The sequence below is a fragment of the Balaenoptera acutorostrata genome, chromosome 3, assembly GCF_949987535.1.
Source record: "Balaenoptera acutorostrata chromosome 3, mBalAcu1.1, whole genome shotgun sequence".
NCBI classification, from domain to species: Eukaryota; Metazoa; Chordata; class Mammalia; order Artiodactyla; family Balaenopteridae; genus Balaenoptera; species Balaenoptera acutorostrata.
The window spans coordinates 13,298,708-13,320,270 of NC_080066.1; the positions used below are offsets into that span (position 1 = coordinate 13,298,708).

Consider the following 21,563-nt stretch of genomic DNA (forward strand, 5'->3'; position numbering starts at 1 on the left):
CGTGGGGCTCAGAACCTTCACTCCAGTGGGTGGACTTCTGTGGTATAAGCGTTCTCCAGTTTGTGAGTCACCCACCCAGCAGTTATGGGATTTGATTTTATTGTGTTTGTGCCCTTCCTACTGTCTCATTGTGGCTTCTCCTTTGTCTTTGGATGTGGGGTATCTTTTTTGGTGAGTTCCAGTGTCTTCCTGTCGATGATTGTTCAGCAGTTCCAGACTCTGATTTTTATGAAGTTACTTTGGCAAGCCTGATGTAAAGGGGCTTATTCTTTCTTTGCAAGTTTATTTTTATTTAGGTGAGCTTGGACTAAGAAGTAAATCAGGAACATAATAAGCAGTCCCTAACTTGAGACAATAATTAGTACATGTTTTTTATGTTGTGCATTCAGCGCTGAGTGTCATAATATGGCCCATCAAAGGGACACCAGGCAGCAATCTTAGACGTCGAAGCTTACAGTTAGACTTTTTAAAAACAGGTTGTCAAGTGAGCACATTGAGGAAAAATTCATTTCTTTCTGAAATACAAGTCCTTTAATCACGGAGTGCTATGCTACGCATTATCCTTTGCATTGAAACCTTCTGGTGCCAGAATCCTGTTTGCATTAAACACTCGAGTGTGACAGAAGTACATTCCATCTTTCTGTTAAGGTTTCCATGCTTAAACGTGACTCTGTATTATGTAAATTTTGGCTCTGTGCATTTTAAGTACATGTATTTTTTTCTTTTTCCTGTTAGTGGCAATTTAATAGACTCTTTGTAAAAGTTAATTGTATAATGATGTTAAATCCAGTACATTGTAGTTTGAATTCTGTATTTGAAGTTTTTGGCTGTAAATATAGATTTTAAATATTTGATTTAAAAATGTTTGAGTCATCCAAAAGATATTTTAGTGACATTAAAGATCTAATTAAGATTTCCATGTAATTTCTGGCTTTACTAACTCTTAACACATTCAATATTACTAAACTCCATGCAAATGACAGCAATCATGCACCAGGTCACAGAACCCAATGAAATAATTATATATTACAAACAAGTTAACTTCTATTTGAAACAGAAGATTTAAATCCTTTTGATAACCATTATGTTTTGTTTTCAGAGAATGTGCAAAATTTAGTAATTTAAAATTTTAAAGTTTATAAAAAGTGCTAAATATTTTTATATTAGAAGGGAAGTTCTAATGCCTTGTCTTTTTAAAAAATCTCCTGTCTACCATTCTAACGGGAGGAAGCAGAGCCCCGTGCTTCCTTTGCCCTCCCGGAATCTGTAATTTCTCTCTGGCCACTGCCTTTACGCCTGGGTCTTTGCTGAGCTGGCCACAGAGGCACAGTTCTAGAAACGAAAGCTCTGGACTTTGTAGCTCTTCGTTCTGAATATTTTTCCTTTTTTAATCTCAAACCCCTAGCCAAATCTCTCCTTAGAGATCATTTATATCTTTTATTGAACCCTAGGGAATACTTATATTCAGAAGCATTTATACATTTAGAATACTGTCCACACACTGGTTATCTTCAAGCCCTGATGCAGTTGTGTGTATACCTCAACTCTCATGTCCATTTGTGTTTTAGTTGCACATAAAGCATCTTTGACCATGACTGACACTGTTAATAGTATGTTTCTTACTATTGAAGAATGTGGACTTGCCGAGCAACAGCCTATATAATACTGTGCCTTAAAAGAAACTAAAAACTGGAAATTCCCTGGGGGTCCAGTGGTTAGAACTCAGCGCTTTCACTGCATGGGCACAGGTTCGAATCCTGGTCAAGGAACTAAGATCCCACAAGCCACATGGCACAGCCAAAAAAAACCCCAAAAACAAAAGACTTTTCACCCAATAGTGTAGTTACAAAAAGCAGGGGAGGGAATGTTTATAATGAAACAATTTTCTTTTTACAGCTCATAGCAAGTGAAGTGTTCCCAAGGAGCTTGTTACTTTCTAGTTTTGGGGTTGTTTTCTGGCTACTGGGATTCCAACTAGTGAATTTTTGCTTTAGGTCAGCAAAACCACATTCACTAAATTACCCACTATTATCACCTACTCGCTGAGAAAAACTAAACACGTGAAAAATTAAGGTAAGACAAAAGTCAGCACATTTCTGTCTTTGGCCATAGATATCGAAGTATTTTTATTCCATAGTAATAAAATATACTTTATTACTCTAAAAATTTAACTTACCCGATTATTATAAAGCAACATTTTATTCTCACTTGGGTTTCAGTGAGGTTTTCTGGCTAGGGAGAGCTTTTGCGGTGACCAGAGGTCTTTCTGGCCAAGAGAATTCACAGTCAAGGTTTAGACAGCAGGCAAGGTAGGGGCTTATGCCAATGTCGCCTCTAATGCACCTTGTCTGATACAGTGAAGTGAAATAACCTTGCACTTGTGTGTGCTAGGTGTGTGCGCAATAAGGAAAGTATCTTCAGAACTTAAAGGCTGTATGTAGAAAAGTCACGTGAGGTTTGTGCCTAATGATAAAACCTGAAAACACAGGCAATTTTAAACATGGCTTAGGTTACTGATATCCCAAATTTAAAGAGCCTACTTCTTTTAGAAAATCAGAAGAGGATGGGCAAGTCTGTATTCTTTAGTAGTTCGAAACACTAACAGTAACAGTATTGGTCATGGTCAAAGCTAATGTGTAACTAAGACACAAACTAATATCTAGTGAGTTCTCATTGCCAAGCACTGTGTGTTTCATGTCATTTCATTCACACGCTAACCCTATTGGATAGGTATTATTAATATTCCACTATACAGATGAGGAAACTGAGGTTTGGACAGATTGAACAGCTGGGTCTAAACACCCCAACTATTATAAAAGTGTTAAATATGCTTTAAAAATATGCAACTTTAAAAAAAAATCTTGCTCTGGATTTATCAGTGATGAACTTTTCTCTAGATACACACGCCATACTTGAGAATATGACCAGCAAATAACAAGAATATTTATATATAACTCTCCACGTGGCAAGCAGGGCCCTAAACTTTTTAGGTGTATAAATGGGTATAATCCTCACAACAGTGTGGTTTGCTAATCCCCATTTAAAGATGAGGAAGCCAAGTCACAGAGAGGTTAAGTAACTTGCTCTAAGTCACACAGCTAATAACTGGAGCAGCTGAGGTACAACCCTGGCGGCCTGGGTCCAGTCTGTGCTCAGAAGCTCATGCTTCAGTGTCCCAAGGAGAAATCTGGGCCATACTGAATCTACCTGGGGTCTGGCATCACCCAGCAGGAAAGTGCCAGGGATATTCACTCTGCCAATTTTATCCACACAACAAAATAAGGATAGCTCGGTTGCAGGGGGGCTGGCATCGCTCTGCTTATGCCTTTAGCTGTGTTTGTACGTTGACACGTCACATTAGTAGAGATGAATGCCATTATGAGTCCAACCCACCCTAGTACAATCATTTCCTGCAAAAGGGAACTAGCCTTAGGCTTGGGCTGTGCTGGCCTCGGTCCTGGGTTTGGTTGTACACAGCCTCACTCCCCTGGCCAGGCTGGACAGCCTGGGGAGGGCCGTGTAGGAAGAGCAGGCCCATCCCGTGGTGCATCCTCCTTGGTGCTGCCTCCCAGTAAGTATCACGTGAGGTACTGCAATTCCCCATCACATTTGGAGGCTCCCAGTCTACATGAAACTGCCCAGGAAAACTTAACTCAGAGCTAATAAGTGAAGACTTAACCTACGACCACTTCAGAAAGGCGGCTGACCGCTGGCTGGAAGCCAGCGTCCGAGTCCACAGTTCAGAAGTGTTTCTGAGCTGATGTCTTTAGCCCTCGTGTTTTCCTCTGCCCTCTGGCTGGTATCTGCATTGAGCTAGAAAGGGTATGAAAGATGCCCATTAAAGGAACCAGACCCAGTGACTCGGAGGCTTTCAAAACTCCCCTCTAAGTGCAAGTAATTCAGTGTCACAAAGCAAAGGGTGGGATCGGCTGCTGCCCACGATTATTTCTGTGCTGCTCTGCAGACATCACCTTTGTGGGCAGTGTCACACAGAGTTTATGATGTTCATTAATTCATAGCAAAATGGTTGCCCTCACTTAAAAAAAAAAAGTGTGTCTTTAATATAAATGCTACTCATTATCAGAGGGATATATTGAAATTTTTAAGAAGCCAGGCAACAAGGTTTTCTTGAGGGTGCATTATTGTCAAGTGACTTCATCTTCGTCATTCAGTTTTTAGTAGAAAAAGTTCAGCTCTGTTTTTAAACATCTTCTATGCAGGCTCTCAACCTATAAGACCAGTTTTAAATCCATACAAGTTACTGAATGCTCACAGCAATGACGACGACACTAAGTGCCACTCGCCTCACTATTTAAATGTCACAGGGGTTCTGGTCGAATCCTCAGTCAGTCATTCAGCTGAAGGTCGAGTTGTACTAAGAGTCAGGCAGCCCGGGTCCGCATCTCAGCGCGGGAGCCGGCTTATCAGCTCCACTTACCAGGCTGTGAGACCTTAGCTGTGTTAATCTCACTTAACCCAGTTTCCCTGTTGGTAAAGTGTGGATGGTAAGAGTTAAGGTTGTTTCGAAGAGTAAATGAGATAATGCACTTAAATAAATGGATGCACATCAAGGGCTTAGCAGGGTCTCCCCCTTCTACACATATGCAAACAGCCTGGAGGGGGTCCAGGAACTGGACCCTGGCAAGTCAGGGGTGGATGGAGGGTGGGAACCTCAGGATTCATGTCTCCAAAACCCTGTGCTCCTAAAGGCTCTGCCATCCTGCTGACACCGGGGGGTGGGCATTGGTGGACCAGCACTGGGTTTCTCTAGCAGCTGCCCTAAGGACCAGCCTGCGCCTCTTGAGCCTTTCAATACGCTCTTAAGTCTTTTAACCAATCTGGTTGCCCTTTTTTGAATTTGATCCAATCTAAATTCATCCCTAGTGCCTGCGAAATTCACAAGTAAGCCTAGTAATAAAGTACAGGGTGTCCAGAGTTTTATGAGGTAGGATTATACTCTCCCTGTCACATGAGGTAATTCTGCTGGGGTGACCCTGAAATGGCATTCATCTGCATTAATGAGACAGGTATCACCAGCATGGGTCGTTTACCACTCTGTCTGTAGCCTGTCATCCCTGCCTTCAGGTTTCTCGCACGCACGCACGCACGCACAAAAATCCCTCTCCCCTTGCTTGCACATATAAAATGAGTTGCAGAGTTCAGGCAGCTCTCAATCCGCAATGCACCCAACCACACACCACCGTCCCCTAAACAGACAAATGCCCGAGCTGTCTGCTTGGAGAATCACGACCCTCTCCATCTCCTGTGTTTGCGCATACATCTGGCTTCAGCGCTTTCTAAAGCACCCCAGTTTTGTACCTTTGACAAAGCTTCTCACTGGCCTCTGAGTTTCTTAAACTTCAGATCCTTGCATTTCATTCACTGTGAAACTATGTTTCAGTTCTAAGAAAAGAACAACTTCGGGTCTGTGTGCTTGACTCAAACATATAACATTAACACACCATCTTCGCATTCAGGGTTTTCTTTCACATTTTACATTTTTTAATGATTAATGACAAACTTACGGAGTTAGTCTACCAGGCCCCTCCCTAGTTTTTGTGTAGAATGGCACTGCATTTCATTTCCTCAGACTCTGACTTGGCATAAAATATTTGAAAGTAGATCAGTCTCTCCCTAAGAACCGTATTATTTATCTATAGGCCTTACAAACTCACGCTGCCTTGTTTTCTTACCTACTTGCTTTGGTGTGTCTCATACAAGATTACAAACTCCTTTAGGATAGAAATGTTGACCTATTCATTTTTATATTCCTATACGTGACAGTCATTCAGTAACCACTTATTGAATGGGATCTTTGGATTTCTGAGCTTTGCTATACCTGCTTTGTAAGGATAATTATTTTGGCAATAGTTATATCAAATTCGAAACTCACAAAACTGCACATTTTCTCAAAGTTAAAATGAGTAGCAAAGCTGCTAATTTAGAATTGCATAATATACATGCATGTGTGTGTGTGTACAGATAGATGTGAGTAGTCTACATACATGTGTGTACCTTACAGAATAGCAAGGAAAAAGTGAGCAGTTTAGGAATTTGGAAGGTGGTTCAGTAGAGAGATGTACCCAATGAGCTTTTAATCACTCTGAATGAGGGGGAGGTAGTGTGGAGACCAGGAAGGACAGTATGTTCTTTCCTTTTTTTTCCCCTCCCCATTTAGTTCACACTTATGGAAAGGAGGCATTCATTAGTATACTAAGAAAGGCAATGTATTATGTTGGATTCCTTTCAACTGGAAGAAATAAGCAGGAGTGGTTATTTCTTATAAGGTCAGCCAAAAGGTGTGGGGAGGGGTTTTGAACTCTCCCAGAATGCAGGTTGCACGAAGTTGAATAATCCACACTATGTTAAAGCTATATGCCTCTATTATCTTATATGCTGCAGTACAAGCTAGTTTGTTTGTTTGTTTTGCTTGTGACCCATATTTTGATAATCACCCATTACTTTGTGTTGCTCAGTCTAAGCATAGTTTAGTTGCCAGCTCACTACCCTCTTGTTTATTTTTAAAGGGTAGAATTTCTCATCTTAATATGCTTTATGCTAGAAAACATTTTCCTTCAACATTGCCCAAATGAAAACAGAATTTCCTTCTTGGAGTGGTGTGCAGGAAGGCTTAGAAGGGCAGATAGCTAACCTCTGGGTGCATATTCTCCCTGACTCAGAAATTAGATATGATTATGGATGGTGCTTTTCTGAGCAAGGTAACATGTTATTTGTACCATGAACCCAGCAAAGGCTATCCCAAAAGTGTGTGTGTGTTGTCAGGGAGGGGTGGAGTTGGGTTATACCAGTAAGAAAATTGAGGGTTCCTGACAAAGAATTCCAAGGATATGAATTCTATACCTAGGAGACTTCTTGTGAATCTTCCTTAAGAAAGCAGTCAGGTTCGTTCATATGAAAACCATGAAATCTGTTACAAAAGCCTCATAATATGGAGTATACCTGACCCTCCATTCCTAGTGGAAATGCTTCCAGTGGTCATAGCTCACTGGTGCCCCCTTGCGGCACTCAAGCCACCTCACATGTCGTTGCCTTGGGTAAGACCTCTGCAGTGAACAGGGCAAACTCAGCTTCCAGGGGTGGAAACTTAACCTCCAGGATTGGAGGGCATACATGTCTTTTAGATTTTAGTAAAGCTTCTTTCTTATTCTTCTCTTTTTTTTTTTTTAGGCCAAAGAACTGCCAACTTTAAAGGATAATGATTTCATTAACGAGGGTCAAAAGATTTATATTGATGACAATAACAAAAAGGTATTCCTGGAAAAACTGAAGAAGGATGTCGAGGTAAGAAAAAGAAACTCAGTATAAGGGACGGCCCATTGTATGAATGTCAGCAGTACTGGGTTTTCAGGAGCTCTTAAAACCATCTATTTAAATCGGCAACCAAGGCAAAAACATACGTTGTACATTATCCAAAGCAGATATAAACAGGTATATCTCATATGTGATCTGGTTTAAAAGAGAAGTGTGCCAATTCAGCAGCTCCCCCTTTAGAGGACAAACAAAAGCAAGCACGCGGCCTCTTCTGCTGGCCTCCCCTCCCTCCGCTTCCCATCTTCTTTGTTGGGTAGGGGGGTAGACTGACTGCCCACGGCAGCCAGGGCCAGGGCCCAGGGGACTGAGTGCATTCTGTCAAAGAGCAGAGCGTGTCAACAAGTGGATAGTCACTATCTGAATTCGGGGTTTTCTCCATCTGAACCACATCTTGGTGTTGCAAAACCCAGCCTCAGTCGCTTAATGCTTCATATTTCCACCAGCCTCTGTGAAGTTAGTGACGTTGGGCCTATCAAGACAGCCTTGCCACAGCATGGGAACGGCACAAAGGCAGTTTAGGACACCAGGGTCATGGGGGATGTTGTGAGAAATAAAATACTATGTGGAAATGGGCTTTGAGTCTATAATGGAGCTCTTTTTGTAAATGCTGTTTTACGAATTAAAAATACACCTTTCCCTGTCTTCTATTTATTGTAATGGCATTGCAGTTCTCCCATTCAACTTCCTTATATATAATTCTTCTAGAAATAAATTCAGGAAAAACGTTCTTTTCTTGAAGTTTGTTAGGTTACAAAACAGTGCAAAGAGAGTTCTAATTTAAACAGTTACTAAGCTATGTTTTTCTTAGCTGTTACTTTTGTTCATGTGTGTGCGGTTTTTGTTTTGGTTTTTTTAACTTTGAAGTACAGTTCTCCACATACCAGTACAGATCTGCTACTCAGAGAGGCTTTGTGGAAAGATTTTCTTGTGTCATTAAAAACAAAATGACTAAAAAAACAAAAAACAAAAAAAACAAAAAAAAAACAAAATGACTTGGGAGTTTCCTGGCGGTCCAGTGGTTAGGACTCGGCTCTTTCACTGCCGGGGCCCAGGTTCCATCCCTGGTCAGGGAACTAAGATGCCACCCCCTGGCAAGCCCAGCCACATGGCCAAAAAAAAAAAAAAAACCCAAACAAAATGACTTGGGCCAAAGAACAAACGTCATGGATTAGATTATATCCCCCATGAGGGTAGAAGCAGTATTATAATTTTCTTTTTAATCTTCTAACATCTTTCATTGCAAGACATGCAGACTGACCAAATTAGTTCATGATTATTTTTAGGTTATAAGTTATTTTAAGAAATTTTTTGCACTTTAACCTACATCATGTATATGCTTTGATTAGAACCTAGATATTGGTTATTTATGAAGGATACAAGTGTCTTTTTTAAAAAGTAGTTTTTCTCCAGTTTCTCACTATTAAGCATTTATTTTTCCTCAGTTGTCAGTGGATTTTTTTAAAATGCATATTAGCTAAGTATTTCCCTTTTACTTTGGGGTCAACTTGATCTGATAACAAAGTGACACAGGTAGACATGCTCTTTGAGAATTGTATTCATTATTCTGCAAGTCTTTGATCCCAAGAATAATATTGTTTTAGCAATTATGGTAAATAGCCCTTAGGGTTATCTGATCTGCTAGAAAGATGGTTTTCATCTTTTCTTCTGTCGGCTGTATATTACTATGATATTTAGACCCCACAAATAATGTAACTGAAGCCGTTCAAATTTACAGTTGAATTACACAAGGATTCTCTTTGCCCTTTCATTGTCTCTAATAGTGTCTTGATTAGAGGATTTGGATAATTTTAACCCCATCCATGGCTCTCGCACTTAGCTGTTTTGTTGAAATGGAGGCAGGGCATAAGGCGTTCTTTCATTTTAATAAATTCTCAATGGTTGGTAAGTGTCTAGTTTTGAAATTCATGCAGAAGCATTATTAAATTTTTAAGCAGGCAATTATGGTGAAGTAGCTTGACATCTGATCTTGATAATGAGACTAGAATGTAATCTCGTTTCATTTTTCCATCAGGTCCATGCTTTCTAATTTAGCTGGCTGGCCTGTTTAAGTACAGGATTTGGGGGTTGGAGGGGGTGACTCAATGCTTTAAGTAAAAGATGAGTTTACTACAGCTCAATAAATATTTTTGTAGGAAAATTAGAACCTAGGGGTTTTTTCTGCGTTTGAAATTCTGTTCTATTCATATGTCGCTCAAAGTACTTTAGTTCTGATAGCTTTACACATGAGTATACGTGAACCCTTTTCTCCAGAAGAAAGCACTCTATGGAGAGTGAAAAGTCACTTTTGCCCTCTGACCCGCTTCTCGTCAGCTCTGACCAGGGCCCACGCACATCTCTCGTCGGCTCACACTGGGATCCAAATTTCACACAACGCAAAACTGTGCTTTGTGTCCTATGGCACCCGCCCCATCACAGGCCATCTCATCCCTGACGTCTTGGGTCGGGGGTGGGGAGGAGAGGGAGCACTGCGGGCAGCAGGATGGTTGGCAGCGAACACTTACAGAGCATGTAGAGCATAAGTCCTTCCTGCGCAGTCATTCTCTCCCTTCATTCTTCTAACTCCTTGAGGCTGAGTGCTGTTATCCCAATTTATGGATGAGAAAACTGAGCCCAGAGACACTATGTAATTTGCTCAAAGACACACAGCTACTAAATTCAGACTGGGATTTGAGGCCACTGGCAGCCACACTCCTAAACTGCTGATATAACATGCAGATTAAAGATGTTTGTGACAGCACAGTTGAGACTGTTTTCAGATAAAGTACTCCAAGAGAGGATTATTGCGGCTTTCAACAAGCGATTAAATATAACCTAAATAGGGATGGTTGGAATTTTAATCCTCCATCACAGATGTGTTGGGAGGTGGTGATTCAGTAGAACAAGTGTGTTAATAAACTTAGTAAAAAGTAACTTCAAATCTGTTGTAAAGAAGTTTCTTTTTTTTTAATTTTATTGTAGTTGATTTACAATGCTGTTTGTAAATTTCTGTACAGCAAAGTGACTCAGTTATACATATATATATTCTTTTTTTTTTTTTTAATTTATTTTTGGCTGTGTTGGGTCTTCGTTTCTGTGCGAGGGCTTTCTCCAGTTGCGGCAAGTGGGGGCCACTCTTCATTGCGGTGCGCGGGCCTCTCACTATCGCGGCCTCTCTTGTTGCGGAGCATAGGCTCCAGATGTGCAGGCTCAGTAGTTGTGGCTCACAGGCCCAGTTGCTCCACGGCATGTGGGATCTTCCCAGACCAGGGCTCGAACCCATGTCCCCTGCATTGGCAGGCGGATTCTCATCCACTGCACCACCAGGGAAGCCCTATATATTCTTTTTCATATTCTTTTCCATTATGGTTTATCACAGAATACTGAATATATCAGTAGTTCTCTGTGCTGTACAGTAGGACCTTGTTGTTTATCCACTCTCTATATAATAGTCTGCCTCTGCTCATCCCAAACTCCCACTCCTTCCCTCCCCCACCACCCCCCTTGGCAACCACAAGTCTATTGTCTGTATCTGTGAGTCTGTTTTTGTTTCGTAGATATATTGATTTGTATCATATTTTAGATTCCACATGTAAGTGATATCTTACGGTATTTGTCTTTCTCTTTCTGACTTCACTTAGTATGATAATCTCTAGGTCCATCCATGTTGCTACAAATGACATTATTTAATTCTTTTCAATGGCTGAGTAGTATTCCACTGTATATAAATATATACTATACCTTTATCCGTTCATCTGTTGATGGACATTTAGGTTGTTTCCATGTCTTGGCTATTGTAAATAGTGCTATGAACACAGGGGGTGCATGTATCTTTTTGAATTATAGTTTTATCTGAGTATATGCCTAGGAGTGGGATTGCTGGATCATATGGCAACTCTACTTTTAGTTTTTTGAGGAACCTCCGTACTGTTTTCCATAGTGGCTGCACCAGTTTACATTCCCCTCAACAGTGTAGGAGAGTTCCCTTTTCTCCACACCCTCTCCAGCATTTGTTATTTGTAGACTTGTTAATGATGGCCATTCTGACTGGTGTGAGGTGATACCTCATTGTAGTTTTGATTTGTATTTCTCTAATAATTAGAGATGTTGAGCATCTTTTCATGTGATCCCTATCAAATTACCCATGACAGTTCCCACAGAACTAGAACAAAGAATCCTAAAATTTATATGGAACCATAAAAGACCCAGAATTGCCAAAGCAATCCTGAGGAAAAAGAACAAAGCAGGAGGCATAACCCTCCCAGACTTCAGACAATATACAAAGCTACAGTAATCAAAACACTGTGGTACTGGCACAAAAACAGACATTAATGGAACAGAATACAGAGGCCAGGAAAAAAAACACACACACCTACAATCAATTAATCTTCAACATAGGAGGCAAGAATATAAAATGGGAAAAAGACAGTCTCTTCAGCAAGTGGTGCTGGGAAAGTTGGACAGCCACATGTAAATCAATGAAGTTAAAACACACCCTCACACCATACACAAAAATAAACTCAAAATGGCTTAAAGACTTAAAAGATATGACACCATAAAACTCCTAGACAAGATCATAGGCAAAACATTCTCCGACATAAATCATACCAATGTTTTCTTAGGTCAGTCTCCCAAGCCAATAGAAATAAAAACAAAAATAAACAAATGGGACCTAATCAAACTTACAAGCTTTTGCACAGCAAAGGAAACCCATAAACAAAATGAAAAGATAACCCATGGGAGAAAATATTTGCAAACGAAGCAACTGACAAGGGCTTAATTTCCAAAGTATACAAACGGCTCATACAACTCATCAACAAAAAAACCACCCAATCAAAAAATGGGAAGACCACCTAAATAGACATTTCTCCAAAGACGACACATAGAAGGAGAGTTTATTAACAGCTCTTTAGCCACAGTTTTCTAGAAGGGTTTGTGTGTGACAGGGCTCATAAAAACCTTGAGGAAGATACTAGCTCAGATTTGGTATAATGAGGAATTAATTATGAGGGAAGCAGATTAGGTGGGATATTCTGAGGGAAAAAGAGGCTGATCAAGGTCTGGCGGATAATTATTAAGAAGTTGGAAAGCATGGGACCTAGAGATTATAAAGATTTAAAATCTTCATGCTTTGAAATCTTATGTATTTAGAAATCACTAATTTGAGTTAGAAGCTTAAAGGGATGACAGAAAATAGCAAATGTGTATTAAGTTCCTAATGTTAGCTGGAGGTAGACCCTCCAGGGAGCCCCAAACCCCTCTTCTCTTTGGGGTCTGTCATCTTCAGCCCACAGTAGTTTTGTGATGCCCAGCAGGGACTTTCTCTAGCAAGAATCTCAGGTCTGCTGCTGCCTTGTGTTTCCCTCTACTTTAGAAGAGATTTTAAATGACGTTTTATGACAATAAGAGCTGAGGAGTCAATGGGCTCTTCAGCACATCTCCCCTCTTGGCCCACCTCACTTGAACCTCTCCCCATGTTTAAGTTACCTACTTGATGAAAAAAAGGTTTTTACCACAATAACCACACGGACAATGATAAAACCGCGTCCACTGTTACACGCAAGGCACTTTTCATTGCCTCCACTACATTCTCTCTAATCCTTTCCACACCACTGTGAGTTTAGTGGTGTTGTCCCATTTCATAGAATAACTAAGGCTCAGAGAGGTGAATTTATCATCAAGGCACAGAGCTAGTAACATAAAATTTAACTGCCCACCTGACTCCAAAACTTTTTTTTTTAATTTTATTTAAGATTATCTGATACTTTAATGGGTCACCCTTATCAGCAAAAGCCATACTCTTAACTACTGTGCTGTCCTTGGTCTTTTCCATTTCTGTCTCAGCCGCACAGATTTGAAGATTTATATAATCCCCATTTCTTATATAATCCCCATTTGGGGCTGCAACTGGTTTCCTTGATTTTGGGTATGTCAGAACAACTTCTTGTCAAGAGATGCATTTTTCATTTCACTTATAGTTTAGTGGGTGATGCTGGGAGCTAACTTCACTTTTATTTACTGAATACAAATGCTTCTTTACTGGGAGAGGAGCCTAAGCAGGGGTCTGACCACAGATCAGAGACCCAGGAAAGCTCTGGGCCTGGCCGACGTTGTGAGAGCAGCACAAGTGCCAGAGGAAGACGTGGGCCTGGAGACCCACCCTACTTCGTGTGGCAGTTCAGCCCTGGTCATCACCCCTTCCCTGCCTAACCTTTGGCAGGTTAATTACAGGCAGCCCCTTTTGTACTCTCATACATAAAGCACACTTGAAAGTGTATTTGTACGTCAACCATCTGAAGGTCAAACAGACCTACGTGTTAAAGAGCACGTAGAGCAAAGATGAGCAAAGATATATCGTAAATGGTCTCATTTTGCTTCCAGTAGGTGCTGCCTCTTGCAGTCTCAAAGGAAGGTCTTTTTGTTGTTGCTTTGTTCTTCGTTTTTATTTGGTTTGGGTGGTTATTTTTCTTAGAGGAAGGGGTCAGGGGAAATTAGGGAGAGGTAAGGGGGACTGGGGAAGAAGCAGCAGGCATCCCGTTCTCTTGTTCAATAAATACCAAGTAGCTACATCACTTACCTGGGAGTCAGGAGTGCAGTGAGGGCGTCACCGAACCAGGCTCGTTTGTGCCCGACGTGCAGCAAGCCAAACGCAGAGACGCTGAGGTCTGCAGCAGAGAGGGTTTGTTCACAAGGCAGCCAAGCGGGAAGAGCAAATCTCAAATCCGCCTCCCCAAGGCAAGGGGCTCGAGGTGTTTATGGGATAAGCAGCAGCAGTGCTGTCTGAGGCGTGAGGAGCGTGAGGAAAGGCGACTGGGAAAAGGAACGGGAATCGTCGTTCTGCACAGGTTTAACTAGGCTACTGGCCTCTGCACGACCCAAGGGTGGAGCTTTCCATCCTCTGCACGTGTAAAAAGACACTCACGCATGCCCAGTTGGAGGGTCAGTGGTCCTATCCAGTCTCAACCAACTCAGCTCAAACTAGACACAGCTGACTCCAAGTTACTAGCAAGCAGCTGGGCAGATATCATTGTTTAGGCTATGTGCCCCTTGAAGGACATGCAAGTCTTAAAAGACCTTGATTAGTGAAGGCAGGTGAGATGGATTTGACTAATAATGGCAGTTTCAAGGGCAAAATCAGCCAGAGCCCCTGTCCTCATGGGGCTGCAGTGTTTGGGGAAGATAGAAGTTACTCAAGTAATCTAATAAGATGAGTGTGCAGCTAAACCAGGTGTCCTTAGGGGAAAGTGTGCAGTGCACACATGCCCGGCAGGAATCGGGACAGGCTTCTGTGAGCAAGTGCCCTGCAGTTGAGACCTGAAGGTCAAGTGGGAGGTGAAGGGGCGCAGTGAGGGGGCCAGAGGCCAGAAGAGGGTTCAAGATGGTCCGAGAGGCGATGAGGCCAAACTACCCAGGTCCCGTGGACAGTGTGAGAGTTTGTTTCCACCCCATAAGAAACGATACCCCACTGAAAGGTCTTAAGCAGGGGCGTGAGCAGATCAAATTCTTCCCTTGCCAAAGGACCAGAAGGGGAAGTTCGGGCAGCATCCAACCTTTGCCACTTCCCAGGGACCTTCCAAGGGCCCAGAGGGAGAAGTAGGGATGGGGCGAGGGGGCTCTTGCCTTGCCACCCTGCACGCGGAGCAGGACCTGGCCCAACCACGCCCCACCCACGCTGCACCCACTACACACACGTGGGTGGGAGATGTTGCCACCCGGCAATCCAGCTTCTCCAGCTGTGCCCAGACCTCTGGAGGGCATCCAGGGTACGCAGTGGGGGCGAGGGGAACGGGCCAGAGAAAGCCCCCAGTTAAAGGGGTCGGTTGGGGCAGGCACTGTGCTAGGCATGGGAGGGGGCGATGGAGGAGCGTGTCCGGCTCCCGCTTCCATCAGAAGGAAACCCCCAGGCAGGCCTGAAGGAGAGTGCTGAGCAGCGACACAGGCATTTGCTGGTTGATTGGGACACTGGTGCTTGTGCTTACTTGTGATGGACAGCATAATACTCTCCTCCACAGAGTGTGCTGCATTTCAAAGTGCTTTTCACAAGCCGTTCAGAGAGGCTCCCCTGGAAGCTACGTGGGAGGTCCCTGGTTTCCCCATTAGCCAGTCTTAATTGTTCGGAGAAACGTTTTCTTCCCTGTGTCTCCTTCTTGCCAGCCATGCTCTCTGCTCTTTGGTGTAGTACAGCCTCCATGTGATAAGTGCATCCCTCTCAGCATCCAGCTTTGCATCTCAGGGAAATAATCCCAGCTCTGAGCCAGCCTGAAGTGTGAGGCTACAGCTTTGGCTGGAGAAACTGCCAGGGACCGTGACAGCACCATTAAAGAGGCTCCTGGCTGCTCCTGGGGAAATCTTCTCGCCTCTGCCGCCCTTTTGTGAGCTTGCTGTCTTTAAATCTGGGCTTGTGTTTAAGGCATAACTGACCACGTCGCTTCCCACCTTCCAGTTTCTTGCCCAGCTGAAGCTCATGGACTACAGCCTCCTGGTGGGCATCCACGATGTGGAGAGAGCCGAACAGGAAGAAGTGGAGTGTGAAGAGAATGACGGAGAGGAGGAGGGGGAGAGCGACGGCACCCACCCTGTCGGAACCCCTCCCGACAGTCCTGGAAATACGCTCAACAGCTCGCCGCCTTTGGCTCCGGGCGAGTTTGATCCAAACATTGATGTTTATGGAATTAAATGCCATGAAAGTAAGTTGAGTTACTATCAACTCTTTTTACCATTAGTTGGATTTTTCTTTTTGCATTGTTATCTACTGGTAATCATCACCCCGGTTAAAAGCATGCTGCCCTGTAAGACTCCTTCTCAAGAGTCCCGATCGATTGATTTCGGGACAAAGTATGTTAAAGGTAACTGTAACCTCTGGTTTTGAACTGTAATGTGATGAGGTCCTTGAACTGTGTGATGTTGAGGGAACAGAGTGAAACCACACAAGTGTGTGTTGTACATATACAACACACATATGCACATGCTTGTGTAAATGTCCATACCATATATAAGAAATGTTTTAAAATATTCTTTTTCTTAGTTATCTCTCTTTTATGTGGATCTCAAGTGTCACAAGTCTATCCTGAGCTAGGTACATACGTGGTCCACTCCAAACCCCCTGTGGACATCGTGTAGGGCAGGCATCTCATTGCTACCAGCCCTTTCCTTCTCGGGAGTGCTGAAGCTGGCCCAGGGTGTGGGATGAGAATCTCCGATTTGCTGCTGTGTCTGTCCTCTGCTCTTTCCCCCATTAAGGTGTCTGTGGCCCTCTTCCCTAAAGTGAGATCCATCTTAATCCTCAAAATCTGGGTGATGAGATATTTGTAGGAATATTACATGCTACCTTAGCTACTTATACATGGAAAAAAAATTTAGAGATAAAAGCAGGCCTCTGATTTTTTGAGTAATAAAAATTGTGGTTCATCATTGTTTAAAAAAATCTCATGGCATAGCAGCCAGGTGAGTTTGAGTTATGTTTTTTATTTTGCTCACCAAAATTGTTTCTTCAACACAGAAAATTAGATATATAGTCAAATGTACTTTTTCATATTGTTCATAATTGAAACATCATCATATTTGTGGAAATACGTAGAAGATGGGTACTGTAGATGATATATGCCTTTATCCAGTTCTGATACTAGATCCAATGAGAATTAGGAACAGCTAATTAGGAACAGTATGTAATGGTAGAAAGTATTAGGAAGCATAATTACTTCTACTTGTTTTAGAGAGTATTTTTTAAATAGCATTTTTCTTTATACCAAAGCAATACACAGTCACTAAGGAAAATGAAGATTAACAAAAACAATCTCACCCCTGCACCTCTACTGGCAATATCCTGAGGTTATATCCTCTTTTTTACTTTTTAAATTGAGAGAGAATTGGGGACAGAAAGTTAAGCTGTTTCATAGGGATATGCAAGACTTTTTAAAAGCCTCTGTTGCCTTTGTTTTCAGACCCCTTCCACCCCCATCCCACTGAATCCCTCACCTCTTCCTCCATCAGCAGCTCGCACTTTTCCAGGTGCTGTCATCACGTGTCCCACAATCATCGCTCTCATCCCTTTACAGATTCGCCTAGGAAAGAGGTGTACTTTATGGCAATTATTGACATTCTGACTCATTATGATGCAAAAAAGAAAGCTGCCCACGCTGCAAAAACTGTTAAACACGGCGTAAGTATCTCCGTTTGGTTTCCCTCTCTGCTCCCTGCTTCCTGTCGTGCAGGGACCAGCTCAGGTCCGCTCCTTTCCGCTGAGCTGCCCACAGTCCTTCATTGGCTCTGGTTCCCTGCAGGGGTCACGCTCTGATGCAGAGTCAGAGCCAGCACGCGCTCGGACCGCCGCTCCCAAGTCACTTAAACCCGGCGCGGCTCTTCTTTTACCCACCGGGGTTATTAACAGACACATGCATCATGAGAATATTACACAAATTCTTTTTTGTTCAAAAAATGTTTCAAAGACAAAAGGGCTGAATGATGACAACTGAGTGTTTTAATATGAAATGTTCAGAACTGAAGCACTATTCTCTGCTTCACATGCTTCCAAGATACGCAATATTATATTCCTTTCAGCACAGCAGATTGTAATTTTTTCTACTACAGAAATGTTTTGAGTGCAGGATCAAAGTTTAATAATACGAATCCCTCACCTTTATTGTCCTTGCTCAAATTCTCACTATTCCCAGCCTATGGTAACTTGTTGAATCCCCGGGACGAGCCTGTGAGGGATAACCAGGGCACTCCTGCTTACCAGGTGAAGAAACTGAGGACGAGAGTTTACGGAGTAACTTGCCAGCCAGGATCACGTCCTAGGCAGTGGTAGAGAGAGGACTGCTCCTCAGGACCCAGCCCTGCCCCCCGATCTCCCAGCGAGGCCCGCATGGCCAGCTGGACTTCACAAGTCGTGAGTCTCCACTGTGCTTGCATCGTAGGGACCCATTTTGGCTTTCAGGCGTGCCAAAAAGGCCACAGAGCCCATCGCACAGGGATGAACTTGTGCCCTGGCTCATTCACACTGGCAGGAGAGATGCTTCCCCACAGTGTGGAGCCAACCAAGATCCAGCAGAACATCAACCTCTTCTAAAGGCTCTTTTTCTCTATTTTAAAATCAAGCAGGCTGTCATGTCAGCAATGGAACCAGCCTAACACCATACCCCATTTGCCACAGAAATATTTCAGTCACACCGTCAGCTATTTCTGGTGTTCCTGCTGTGTGCGGCGCACGGACCAGGACCTACCCGGCCCACCGAACGCGTTAAAAGTCCCCTATCAGTCGGAGAGAAGGGTACCCAGTAGTTCTCACGCGGGGGTTGGCACCGCAGCCTCCTGAGCACCGTTTGCAAACTGTGTGCCTGCCAGATGCACCACCCCTTTCCCTGATTCTGAGTCCAGCTCAGGAGGCTGAGGGAGGGGCCTCTAAGAGGCTCCGGTAATTCTGATGCTCATCTCTGGTTGAACAACCTGGGTGTATTGCAAGGACACAGCTGGGCCAGAATCCTGTTTCACCTTTCCAGTGTGTGACCTGGAGGAGGTGCTTTGGCGCTTCAGTTCTGCCAGCTGATGGAGGGGTCCTAATGCCTTATTGATGAGATTTTTGTGGTGAATAGACTGAACAGTGGGGCGATGCTCCGTGTTTGTTCCCACCCCTCCTCAAACCTGCTGATATTCTAGACCACGTGAAACTGGAAACAGGCCATAGCAAACATGGCTTCATCTGCATCTCCCCTGTAAGTCACCAGCTCAGCTCCACGATACGGCACACGGCCTAAAATTGGGTGCAGTTTGCAAGAGCAAGACATTCCTCTGCAAAGGAATGTTGTGTCGAGCTGCTGCTGGGAACCATTCTCTGCCTTCAAAACCGGGGCTCCTCCGTGGAGATCCCAGGGGCCCAGGCCAGGCATGGAAATTACAGGTTCCCCTGTGAGCTGCGTGTGTAAAAATAGCATCTGGTGACTTAGTAAAACTCTGGTCCTGCCCTTTGCAGCTCAGGAGGCTGGCTGGTAACCACGGGGCTCTGCTGGCCCGCACTGGGCTCCTGTCCTAGGAAACCCCCCACTGAGCCTCTGCGAGGGGCCGGCTTCCCAGCTCCAAGCAGGTCTCTGCGAACGGGGACGACGGCACCCCCATGCCCGTGCCCCTCCGGGGGAGACGCAGTCACGGCGCTGTGTCTCGCCTGCTTATGGGGCCGGGAAAGAGTCCCAGCAGCTGACACCGCCCCTGCTGCTGCGGCTGTCGCCCCTCATTTCTGAGCACCCAGCCGCTTACCTCGGTCCTGAAAAATGAACACGGTCCTTGTGTCCTTGTCATTGGAGCTTCCCTCTGGCCAAACGTTGCTGTTTGTGTCATTCTCAAGGTGTCTCCAATCTGCTCTCTTGAGAAACAGAAGCACCCTCCCCGTGGCTTCTGAATGTTGGCCACGCAGATTCCACATTTGACGGGAGCATCTCAAACGTGGCTGGTTGGATTTTTTTTTTTTTTTAGTGGCAGCAGTCACAGTGTGTGTGACAATGGCATCTGTTGGTCCTATGACTCTGCCTCGTTTTCACACACAGATTCCTAAGAGCCTTGGCTATTCAGACCAATATCCAAGATATTCTGAATTACGAGTAGAGGCTGCACAGGTTTGAAAATGCCTGGCTTCATATTCAGCTGAAGTGGAAGTTCCTGCAGGTACTGATAGTAATTCTGTCACTGTTCCTCTCCTCTCACGCTGCCCAGGCTGGTGCGGAGATCTCCACCGTGAACCCAGAACAGTATTCCAAGCGCTTTTTGGACTTTATTGGCCACATCTTGACGTAACGTCCTGCATGGCCGAAGACGGACGTGAGCGTGGGAAGGACAGAGGTGGCTTCGGCACAGGAAAAATGAAAACCAAACTCAGTGAAGCACACCTCCTCGTTTACATCTTCAGGCCAAGATGACTGATTTGGGGACTACTTGCTTTAACAGCTACCTGATATTTCCCAGCATCACTCTAGCTATTTCTGACTTCGGTGTGTATGGGGGGGGGGGCGGGGGGGCGTGCGTGCGCACGCGCACGTGAGCATCTTCAAAACTGATTGATTGGTTGATGGAAACCGACTTCGGTCAGAGTGTGTTTGGGGCAGTAACCCTCTGATTCCAGCTGTGGACGAATGAATGAATGAATGAATGAGTGAGCACACGCAGGGGGAGGGGAGAAGGCAACGCATGTCAGACCAACCAGGTTGGCACCACACGATAAACTGTGGATCAGTTTATTTTTTGGAGTTGAAAGATGTGAGACGGTAATCGTAATAATAATGTAGATAATAATGATGATGATAATAATAATGATGGTGATTAAAAGGAAAAAGAACTTACTGCAGATGTTACACTTCTACCACGCACGCTGACACTCCTTAATAGTTGCACCCCGGGCGCTGGACGGAGGAGGCTGGCATCTCCCGCGCATCCTGGTTCAGGTGTCAGGACTCAACGGTGTCTGGGGACAAACGCCCCTCCTCCAGCAGGAAGCTGATGCCCCTAGTGTCTCTCTCTGTACATTTTCACCTCAGTAAATATGCCCAGGAAAAATGCTTACTTCTCTTTTCTTGCCTGGAGCTTCTTCACTGACACACTCTTACGTTGCAATAGAGTAATTAATGCTACAAAATAAAAATAAAGCTTACCTGAAAAGTGCAGTTTTGGGCAATGGCATCTACATCTCCCATGGTGGGAAGGTGAGCAAGGCATTTAGAGCTCTCAATTTTCCAGTTAAACAGTGGTATTTTGTTATGAATTTGCCCTTAACTGAAACCCTCAATATTACTGTTTACATTATTAGGAAAACAGGGATATTTTTGAATCTAAAAATTTAATGTACAGCATGTGATTTTTGAAGTTTACATGTAAAGTCATTTTACAGTGTAGGTGAAATAATGTTTGTCATATTTTGAAATGTATCCTGCAGTCACATTTTAATGGTAGGCGGTCTTTTACAGTAAAAGGAAAAAGGTTTTCCTCCGATGCACATTTATCGACCTAATGATTTTTTTTTTTTTTTAAGAAAATGTTTAACCCAGATCTGGTTATGCAAGTTCATTGCCCTAAACTGTGCTGACTGTGTCTAATCAAGTTATAAATTTCCAACATCGATCATGTATTTACCAACTTCCTGGCATTTTCTGAAAGGTGTCAAGCTAAAATATTAGACTTGCTTAGAATAGGTTATCAACTTATACACTGTGCTAAAGCTGTGCCTTTGAAATTCTTTGTTTAAAACGTGAGAT

General features: G+C 43.5%; 1 protein-coding gene across 1 annotated transcript in view; it reads left to right on the forward strand.

Moving 5' to 3' along the window:
- The window catches only part of PIP4K2A (phosphatidylinositol-5-phosphate 4-kinase type 2 alpha), a 177,578-nt gene extending 156,243 nt beyond the window's left edge, over positions 1 to 21,335 (forward strand). Inside the window, exons 7-10 of the mRNA XM_007189879.2 lie at positions 7,189 to 7,302; positions 15,773 to 16,016; positions 17,385 to 17,488; positions 20,032 to 21,335. Coding sequence (XP_007189941.1) covers positions 7,189 to 7,302; positions 15,773 to 16,016; positions 17,385 to 17,488; positions 20,032 to 20,112 — 543 coding nt within the window. The 3' untranslated portion in view covers positions 20,113 to 21,335. The remainder of the gene's footprint in view (positions 1 to 7,188; positions 7,303 to 15,772; positions 16,017 to 17,384; positions 17,489 to 20,031) is intronic.
- The last annotated feature ends 228 nt before the right edge of the window (positions 21,336 to 21,563 follow it).